At 56.7% G+C, this 10,616-nt stretch overlaps 1 protein-coding gene across 1 annotated transcript in view; it reads left to right on the top strand.

The window, feature by feature from the left end:
* The first annotated feature begins 2,458 nt into the window (after positions 1 to 2,458).
* Positions 2,459 to 10,616, top strand: part of TRPM5 (transient receptor potential cation channel subfamily M member 5) — a 28,711-nt gene continuing 20,553 nt past the window's right edge. Inside the window, exons 1-2 of the mRNA XM_027774557.1 lie at positions 2,459 to 2,542; positions 9,740 to 9,900. Coding sequence (XP_027630358.1) covers positions 2,459 to 2,542; positions 9,740 to 9,900 — 245 coding nt within the window. The remainder of the gene's footprint in view (positions 2,543 to 9,739; positions 9,901 to 10,616) is intronic.

Genomic DNA, 10,616 nt, shown 5'->3' with positions numbered 1-10,616 from the left:
ACAGGGCGGACAGGTGAGAGCTGGGAGAGAAGAATGAGGCCAGGTACACAGATGAGGTGAGGTGGAGCGGGCTGGGTAAGAGCTCAGGGTAAGGCCCAGTGCTGAGAGTGGAGACAGGCGGTTGGTACTTCTTGCGGGTGGTAGAGCCTAAGCTGACCCAGTGGCTCCTCTCTGGACTGCAGGGGGTAAGGAGAGATCTCTGACAGTGGGGAGTGAGTGGCTGACCTGAGGCCATGGGGGGAGGAGTCTGGATCTCTGGGTGGTGGGGCAGGACCCTGGGGTTGTCCCTTGCTAGCTACTTCCTGGTGCCTCCATAATGCACCCTCCACTGAAGAAAGCCCCTTCTCCCACTGCAGTCCCTCTCAGGCATTCCAGGCGCACGCATTAGTCCGGGGTTGTGCTGGACCCAGAGGCTGACAGATCGACTTGGCTGGGCATGGATTAGGGACCGGCCATCTCCCTGCCTCTTCATCCCACGGAGTGTCTCAGAACCTTGGAGCATTCTGAAAGCTTGATGTTGCCACACTGCACACTTTCTGGGGGCTCTCTGCAGACATCTCTCAGCTCTCTGAACTCATCCCACATTCCTCTGGTGGGGTCAGATGTTGTCAGTGGGAGGAGCCTCTGAAGTCACTGAGAGCATGAGAGGAAGGGGAAACTGAGGCTGGGAAGCGTGACTCCCAGGAGATCAGCACCTGTGGGTCAGGGGTGAGCTGTTTGGGTATCCAAGCCACCAAAGGTTTCTTGGCCAGCGTCCTCCTTCAGCTTGACTTCCTAGTCATTCATTCATTCACTCCCCAATTCCTTGTTGAGAGCCAGTTGTATGCCAGGCAGTGATCTGCCAGAGTTGTGTGCAAGATCACAAGTCATTGAGAGCGAGATAAAGAAAAGCAAGGGGGCAGGTCAGCTGTTGGTGTGGTGGTTAAGGGTGCTGGGCTCTTACTTGGCTGACCGCGGTTTGAGTCCTGGACCTGGCACCTCATTTTCTTATTCTCTCTCTCTCTCTATGTCCCTCTCTGGCCAAATAATTTAATTAATTTCTAAAGATAAAGTTAAGGGACCACCAGGTAGTGTGGTGGTTAAGGTGATGGACATTCCCACATGGCCAAACACGATTCGAGTCCCGGACCTGGCGAAAGATATTCTGCAGGTTAGTTTCATTCTTCTTGGATGATGAGGAGGATGGCTGATGAGGACACCAAATTAGAAGCAAGAAATAATTTTTTTTCTTTTTCTCTTTTTGAGAGGTTTTTGCTATAGGGCGTGTGCTCTCGCCAGAAAGACAGAGAGAGACAGAGAGATAGAAAGCAAGAAATCATCCCCTGGATGATGATCATGCCGCAGTCCCTTCTCCTCCATTCTCCTCTTGGGATCTTGGACACGCATGCACACATACCCAGCGTGAGTTTAAGCCACTGGATCAAGGACTCGAACCACAGTTGACTACATGGGAGTCCAGCGACATAGCCATTATGCCAACTACTGGTCCCAATAAGATAATTATTTAAGAGAGAGAGAGAGAAAAGAAAAGCAAGGGGCCAAGGGATAGGAGGTGCAGTCTGTGGAGGGTGATCAGTGAGGGTTCCTCGGGGCATTGCACAGAGACTAACCTGGGAGGTGCTTGCTGACAGAGGACTCTGCATGCAGAAGGCATCAATACAAAGGGATGATGGCTGGGAGGAGGGGCAGGGGAAAGGGCGGAGCGCTAAGAGCACTGGAGAGGAGGTGGAAGGACAGAAGCCTCCACTCCAAACTCCTAACCAGTGAGTCTCTAGGAGCGTCCCTATGAATATGTCGTCCCACAGCAGAGCTGGGGCGAACCATCTCCCTGTCTATGCCCCTGTTCTTTATCCTGGCCCCAGGTACATCCTTACCTCACCTAAGCTCCAACGATCTGCCCCCTTAAGAACAGACCTCATCATCCCAGACCTGCTCATGGCCCGAGGGCTGGGGAAGAGACCCAGAGCTATCACCTACAGACTTGGTAAATGCAGCGTCCAGTGCAGACCCAGATGCATGGGGCTGGGGGCAGGAAGTTCAGGAATCTACATTTTAACGAGCATCTTTCTTCCATGTCAGGGACCCCAGCAGTGTCCAAGTTTGGACACCACAGCAGGACACAGGATATGGGGGACGAACTCGTACAGAGCCCTTCTGCTCAAGCCTAATTCTGATTTCCCACTTAGGGCTGTGTCCAAGGGTCATTCCATGGCACTTATTATGCCCACATGGTGAGGGCAGGGTCTTACTTGGGTGGGTCTCACAGCAGACCAGGCTGTCACAGAGAAAGTCACCCTGAAATAGGTCCTTATACCATGGGGAGTGTGAGACCCTCCCCAAGGCAGCTTTCTCACCTGTGAGACTGGGACACCTGCCCCATCTTGCACATTGTAGAGAGGAGGTCTCCGGCCAGTGAGTGCAGAAAGAGTGCGCAGTGGGAAGGTGATAGGAGAAAGACATGCCATCACAGGATGCCGTCATCCCCACCTCCTTTTCCAAGATGCGGAGCTGGGAGCTGGCCTGTAAGAGTAAGAGTGCACAGGTATCCAGGTGCATATGCTCATGAGCCCCTTCCTGACCATGAAGGCCCCGGGGAGGCCCTGTCACCTCCCTCACCACTAGGTAGCCTAAGAGCAGTGGGATCCACCAAGCAGAGATTGAAAGGAGACCCACTGGGTAGAAGTGGGAGGTGGCCCTCAGTGGGACCATGGCTACACTCCTGTAGAGTGACCCACACTGGGTCATCTGGTAGTGGGCACCTTCCTGCAGAGTCACATGCCCACGCTCACCTCTCCTAGCCTCCCCTGGGCCAGCGGGGTGCTTCCCAACTGTGTTTGCTTTGGTTCACAGTTAAGTCGTTTGAGCCCCATGCCTCTCTGAGCTGGGCTCACACTGCCCTCAGGAAGCTCTCAGATACCCACTGGGGCCAGCCTCCCTGAATGAAAGCCCTTCTGGACTCTGCACTAGGGCTCAATTTCAGTTCTCCACACTGAACAATTTACAGAAGTTTGGGGACTTTGGCCCTGGCATTATGCCAGAGGTTCAACTTCAGCAAGTGCCCAAGGACCACCCACCACTCGGTCATCACTGGCCACTGGGCTTCCCCTTCCCCTTCCAACTGATTCAGAGATCTTAGTCCTTCCCAGGAGAGCAGCCCCTCTCCTGTCACACATACCCTTAGGCAATCCTCCTCTGAGCCTCCCAGACACCCCTCAAGCCTAGGCAGTGCCCATTGTGGGGTGTCTGAGTTCACAGAACTTTCCTCACTGGAGAGCTGCGAGGGTACCCTTGGCCTCTCAGAGAGCAGCCTACCCCTCAGTTCTTCAAGGCCATGATGAATAGTTCTCAGCCAGGGCCATTGTCCAGTGCTCTAACTGGCAGGGCTCCCCTCTGAAGCCCCCTGTGGCCCATCATAGGGCCAGGGCCCATAGTTGGCCCATAGTTGACAAATGGGAAGAAGGGTGGATGATGACAGATGCATAGATATATGTGTGAGTGTGGACAGATGAAAGAGTGGACTTGAGGTGGCAGGCCAGGAGGTCAACCCAAACAAAGCTGCTGGTGGGCAGAGGGATGGGGCCAACGAGATGAGCCATGAACAGGGGAGGAGGCGGCGATGACACAGCCAGCCTACTGGTATTTATTGGGCGCCTACTGAATTCCCAGCTAGCCTGGTCACAGTGCAGTGGAGGTCAGCGGAGAGAAAGGTGAGGCTCCTGACCCTCAGGGGATCATGATTTTGTGTGTGAGATACACAGGCTGGGGAGAAAGCACTTGAGTACTACGTATGCTATGTGGGGTGCCGTGACCCCACACACACACGCCCTGTGGTTACCCAGAACCTGTGAAAGAGCTGCTTCCACTCCAGTGTGTGGGCATCTCAGTGACTTCAGACACTGGAGGGTAGTCCATGGTAAGTGGGTGACTGGAGAGGTGAATGGACGGGTGGGTAGACAGATGGATGGACGGGTGGGTGGGCGAGTAGATGGATGGCGAAGGACAGATAGAGGCATGGACATATGGGTGGATGGATGAGAGGGAGGGGTGGATGAATGGATGGACAGATGGGTGGGTGGGAGGGACAAATGGGAAGAAGGATGGGTGATGACAGATGCATGTGTGGATGGTGGAAGGTGAAAGAGTGCATGGGAGAGGGGGTGGATGGACAGCTGGATAAACAGACGAATGGAAGGAAGAATGGCGGAATGATGACAGGTGAATAGGTTAATGTATGGTTGGAAGACATGTGCGAGGACCAGCAGTTGGTGTAATGGCTATGTTGCTGGACTCCCATGTAGTCGACTGTGGTTCAAGTCCCAGACCCAGTGGCTTAAACTCATGCCAGGCGCATGTGCATGTGTGTCCAAGATCCTGAGGAAAGTAGAGGAGAAGGGATTGCAGCGTGGCCATCCCCCCTGGGGGGTGATTTCTCACTTTCTGTCTCTCTGTGTCTTTCTGATGAGTGCACGTGCCCTAAAAAACCCCTCCAAAGAAAAAAAAAAAAGAAAGACATGTGGGTGAGTAGGTGGGCCAATAGGTAGATTGATGCACAGGCAGGTGGAACTTCCTTCCTTCAGTTATTTGCAGTTCTATGGACCAATGGATGCTATCTTCTCAATGAGGTCCTCCTTGACCTGCCCACTTAAAAAATAAAATCTCCCTAGGGACCAGCAGCTGGCGTAATGGCTATGTTGCTGAACTCCCACGTAGTCGACTGTGGTTCGAGTCCCACACCCGGTGGCTTAAACTCACGCCAGGCACGTGTGCATGTGTGCCCAAGATCCCAAGAGGAGAATGGAGGAGAAGGAATTGCGGCGTGACCATCCCCCCTGGGGGGTGATTTCTCGCTTTCTGTCTCTCTGTCTCTCTCTGTCTTCCTGGCTAGCTCACGCGCCCTATAGCAAAAACCTCTCCAAAAAATAAAATAAAATAAAACCCCCCTGCTCTCCTCTGCTTTATGATTCTCCGCAGTCATCGCAGTCACTTACTCATTTCAGCTTACTCCCATGTTGGTGTCTGCATCTCCCCTGATGCCTGCACGTAGAAACTGCCCCGTGACCTGTGCTGAGTGACTAAAGGAGCCAATGGGCAATTGAATGGTTGGGTCATTAGTGTCTGGAGGCAACCAGAGAGGACCAGGGATGGGGATGCAGGTGGTGTCACAGACGCCTGTCACCCCAGGGACCTGGAACACTGCTGTTCTCCCCAGACTGGCTGGGCTCTGGGTCTCTAGGTTGCCCACACCCTAAAACTCCAGCCTCACCTACAGGGCCTGCCTCCCAGAGCCCTGCATGTCCAGGGACACACGTGCACACACAGAACACATACACACAGGCACGCACGCACACACACACACACACACACAGGGCATGTCTGTACACGCATGATACCTATACATGCAGGCACATAGCATGTCCACACTGATGTACAAATGCACACTGGGCCTTGCTTTTCAGGCATACCAGGGGTCCGTAAGTCCCTGGGCATGGGCTGGTCATCATTTACCTTTTGGTCCTCGCCAGCCCCTAGAGAGTACATTGTTATCATCCCCGTTTCAGGGGGGATCTGGACTCCCGAATCACTGCAGGTAACCCTACAGCCCTGCCCACTGCCCTGTGCCCGCTCTGCACATTGCATCTCACACAGACTCACATGTGCATGTGCAGGTGTGCATGCAGAAGGGACATGCCATGCACAGGTGTGCGTGGAGTCCCCTCCCCAGGGCTGTGGGATCTGGACCGCAACTCAGTCCCTCCTCAGCCAGTGCCTGTTCTCGAGGCCGCTCTCCCACACTGCTGAAAGGGGCACTCCTTTATTTGCAGTTCTGCCATCTGACCGCCAAGTGCTCTCCACAGGGAGCAAGTTGGAGCTTGTCTCCTCCCGGAGCTCGGAAGCTGCAGGGCAAGTTGGTGGGAGGAGAGCCCTAGCCTCGAGTCCTGGCCGTGTGGCCATGGCGACACTCAGCCTCTCCGGCCTCCCGTGCCATCTGTGTTGTGGGATGGGTCATGGTCACCCGTTCTAGGTCAATGTGGAGCTGGAGCTAGTGCTTCCAGAAGGGCACTGGGCACAGAGGTGGCCGCCTACAGAGTGATCTTGGATGCCGCCGCCCTCGGTCCCCACCCTGCCCAGTCCCCAGTCCCAGGGCAGAGCCCACGGACAACCGTCTGATGTGCGTGATGAGATCCTGGGCTGAGCGGACCCAGATGGCTGCTTCAGAATCAGGACCCTGGGCATGTCGTGGGGACAAGGCCCCAAGCTGTGGGTACTATTGGGGAAAGGAGAGGCAACTGGGTCAGCTGAGTCCCTAAGAGGTGACCTAGTCCCACAGGGGCTACGAGAAGGCATGGAGGCAGACAGCAAAGACACATCTGCTTCACGGGGTATGGGAGAGTCAGGGGGCCACCATGGAGCGAGGATGGATCTGCGGCCCCACCCAGTACCCTGGGCTCCTGGCCTTCCCTGCCAGGTGCTTGGGGTCAGCCTAGAAGCCTCAGATGGAAGCCCTGTCCTACAGACCTTGTCTGTAACCCTACCACCCCATCTGCCCATGGCGTGGCCCTGTACTCCAACCATGTTGGCTAGTGTCTCCAACAGGGATGTGCCATCAGTGTGTCCCATCTGACAGTCTGGCTCCAGGTGGCCTCCCTCTCACCTGAGTCTAAGGGAGACACTGGTCACAGGAGGCCCCACCCAGGCCAGTGTGAGCAGAACCCCTCTCTTGGTTCTGGTTCCTCTTCTATAAGGCAAAGAAGACGTGGGTCTGGTCAGTCCCGGAGCTGCAAGCTCCCAGGGTATACTGGGGTAAGGCTGCCCAGAGCAGGTTGGGAGCCAGCCCTCAGCACCCTCCTAGCCAAACCCAGCCTGAGGGCCCTGGTCAGAGATGGCTCAGGCTGCCTGTGGATTCTGGCCTTCTTGGACACTGGGCCAGTGTTCAGACCCATGGGCCTGGCCTCCTGCAGCTTGGCAGGTGGGTCTGTGCAGTCAGTGGGGTGGGCAACTGGTAGTTCAGAAGGGGATCTGCTGTCTCAGGAACAGAGGCCTGGTGAGGACAGGTACCAACCAGGTCTTACTGGAGCCTTGCTCTACCAGGAGTGGCCTCTTCCTAAAAGGAAGTTCCCACATGGCATTTGTCCAGGACCAATTGTGGCAAAGGTGATGAAGACAGCTAGAAACAAAGCCACCACCCAGGGTTGGAGGCTACTCTTGTCAGCAGCTGGGATGTCCCTCCCGACAGCAAACATGGACATGATGAGCACCTTGGTGCCATTACTTAGGGTCCTAGCATTGGCCAGGAAGCTGCTTCCCCAAGCACAGCCTCCCCCAGGTGCCCTGGCCCTGCCCCCATGGTGGCTCACATGTAGGCACACACCCAGACTCTCTGACCTTGATTCACTCATTCACTCACTCACGTCTGAGCAGGTTCCGGCTCTAGGTAGGCAGTGGTAAGTGCCCAGTGGCCGACAGTCCTGGGCAGGAAGGAAGCAGCAGATAAGTAACCAATAAACGCTAGGTTCTTTCAGATGGCAAGGCACACTGAAAGCCAATGCCAGGCCCCCAATGCTGCTATGGTCAGGAGCAAAGGGGTCTCTGAGTAAGGATGTGGAAACTGAGACCCGAGTGACAGGAAGGAGCAGCAGGAGGAGCCAGGGAAGGGCAGCAGGAGCAAAGGAGCGTATCCTGTTCGGGTTTTCTTGTCAGGTTAATAGAGAGCCAGAGAGGGTCATAGGCAGGAAGGAGCTTGGCCAGGGAAAGGCTGCTGCAATCCTTTGGGTGTCCAGGAGTCAGAGGTGGCTTTTCTGAGTTTGATGGACAGGATCAAGACAGAGGGAAAGCTGGAGAAGGGCCATGTCCTGCACCCCCACAGGCTCGGCGTCTGGGGAGACGCGCTCACTGCTTGAACACCCCAGGGACTGGCAGACAAGGCCCTAGACTGGCATGATGTGAGCTCAGGCTGGATTTCCAGGGCTCAGTGGGCCCCTGACCTTATCCAGGGTCCCCCAAGATCAGCCTCTCCTAATCAGAGCTGGGCCTTCAGGGCCTCAGACCTCAAGGGCTTGTGGGAGCCCTGCCCTGGAGTTCTATGTACCCAGAACCATGATCTTCGCCTCTGACTGTATTTACTAAGGGGACTAAGGGACATGCCCAGCCCAGCCCCCAGGCAGCTACCATAGGAGTGATCAGAGCCCTTCTGCCCAGAGCAAAGAGGCTGGGGCTCCGCGCCATGGCCGGCCAACCACCACCGCCATCCCTGACTCTGCCAATGGTCCTGGGGTGCCCTCTGGTGGCCGATTTCAGGCCAGACTGGAGAAGCAGCTGGGGTTTCAGCAGATCCTGGAGGCTGTCCCCCACCCCTCCCGGAGATGAGGCTATGAGAGGTCCCCAGGTAGGGGTCCTTGGGGTCTCTCGGGGGAGGGCACGCAGGACTGTCACTCAGGTTCTGCCCTCCTCATATGCTACTCCCAGAATAGCTGGGCTGTGAGTCTCCCCATTGTACAGACAGAAGGCTGAGGCGCGGAGCACACAGGAGCTTGAAGGACATGTACATTAGCCCAGGAGTATGGGACTCCAGAAGGCAGGCTCTGTCCCTGCTGGCATGCTGCCCTGCTCCCGGAGGAAGGGTTGGTCGTCGTGAGCCCCAAAGTGCTGGCCACCTGGGAGATGACACACCATGGGATTCGATGCCGCAAGACTTCCAGGGCCACAGAGCAAGGGGCGTCCTCTGCCTGCCTGTCCTCTGCGGACAGCTGGGCTGAGTGTCCTGGCCTGAGCTCCTGGGGCAGCACCCATCCCACTTGCTGGGGAAGACTGACTCGGAGCCCCATCCAACCATACCAGGGTGTAACATTAGCAGGACTCAGCCCCAGCCGCACCCCGGCAGAGCCCACGAAGAGAACGCCAGCAACCAAGGGGGCTGGCGGCTCCCACACAGAATCACCTCCCAGTGAGCGCTGTGTCCAGGTCACACTGGATGTGCCGTCGGGGCTGCAGGGGCCAACCAGACCTGAGGAAGGCTGTCCCTGGTGGCCGGTGGCTTTAACGAGAGCAGAAGGTTGGTGGTGTCCTGTGGGTTTTCATGGCCAGTTCCCTGGGCTGGTATTGGCTGTCCAGGAGCCGGGCCTAGTGGGTGGGGAGGAGGAGAAGGAGGAGCAGGAACTGGGATGCTGGGCTTGCGGGCACAACCTGCGTGGCGGGGAGACGGCTCCAGCAGAGCAGGTCAGTGCACCGGGGAGACGGCAGGCAGGTAGGGGCCCCTGTGTGGCTGCCGGCGAGCAGGTGGGGAGCAGGAGTAGGGAGGTGCCCACCTCCTCTGGGGCAGGGGAAGGAGGGGAACTATGTGGCTCCAGCTTCAACTCTGTCTCTTGCCTCAGTTTCCTCATCTATCATAAGAGGATAACCCTCTCTTCCTGGGGCTCTGGGTGGCCAGCCCCCACCATGGGTGAAACAGACATTCAAGAAGGGACTGCTTGATGCTTGGGAAGGGTTTGGGCAGGAGGGGCAACCCATAGGCTCTGGGACTGAGGCTTTAGGGATGGTATCTGGCCAAGCGGCCTAGAAAGGCAGGTGGGGCTCAAAAGTCAGGGACCAGAGGGGCCACCATGTCATAGCTGTGTCCCCTTCATATTCATGTGTTCTACACCCGAGAAGAACAAGAGGGTCAACACTGACTATGGCTGCTATATGCAGGGCCCCTTCTGGCACCTTCTTCCTATCACCACCTGTCTTACTGCGTCTCATAAAGGACGTGGGCCCAGGGAGTCCCAGGGACCTGCCTAAAGTCACAGATGGACAAGGAGGGCTGGACCCCAGGCCGAGCTACCAGGCTCAGCCCCGAGAAGAGCTCTTCCGGAGCCCCTGGGGAGCAGTGTTCACCTCAGGCATTTCTGCGATGGCCTCTGGCCAGTGGGTAGCCTTCTGTCCCAACCCCTGGTGCCTGAACAAGAGCCCCCTGTGCCTTCCCTGCCAGGGCCCAAGTGTCTGCTCCCATTTTTGCCCCTTGGGAGGTCTGAGATGTGATTCTAGCCAGGAGATGTAGGACCCCCAGCTGCCCCCAACTCCCTCCACCCCTGCAGGGAGGGGGCGTTACAGACCTGGACACCTGTTCATGCAAATCTCCAGCCCACTTGGTTTGCATGCCCTCCTTCTCGGTGGCCGTATTTGCCTGATGCCTGGCACCTGCCCAGATGCCCCCACAGTCCGCAGGCTGGGAAGCTGGGTGCCAGGGCCCAGGCCCCAGGGAAGGTGAGAATGCCGCTCCATACTGCTGATCAGTCCCCCAACCCGGCTTCAATGGCCCAGTCCCATACTCCCCAGAGGCTGCAGCCTGCCTGCCATTGCTCCTCCTGGAGGGCTTTGGTGGGAATTGCTGAACCCCACATGCTTACCTCACTGCCCATACTGCATTGAATGGGGTCCCCAAAACAGTGACAGAATAGTGGCCCCCTGGAACCTCAAGGTGACTTTATTTGGAACTAGGACAAGTGATAGTGGGCTCATAGCGGAGTGAGGTGCACCCAAATTCCAGGCCTGGTGTCCTTTTAGAAGAGGAGAAAGACAGACACATGCAGTGAGGCCACGGAGGTAGAGGCCGGCGTGATGTGGCCTCTAGCGCAGGAATG

The sequence above is a fragment of the Tupaia chinensis genome, unplaced genomic scaffold (genome assembly GCF_000334495.1).
Source record: "Tupaia chinensis unplaced genomic scaffold, TupChi_1.0 Scaffold000047_1, whole genome shotgun sequence".
NCBI classification, from domain to species: Eukaryota; Metazoa; Chordata; class Mammalia; order Scandentia; family Tupaiidae; genus Tupaia; species Tupaia belangeri.
This window is presented reverse-complemented; position numbering and strand designations above follow the sequence as displayed.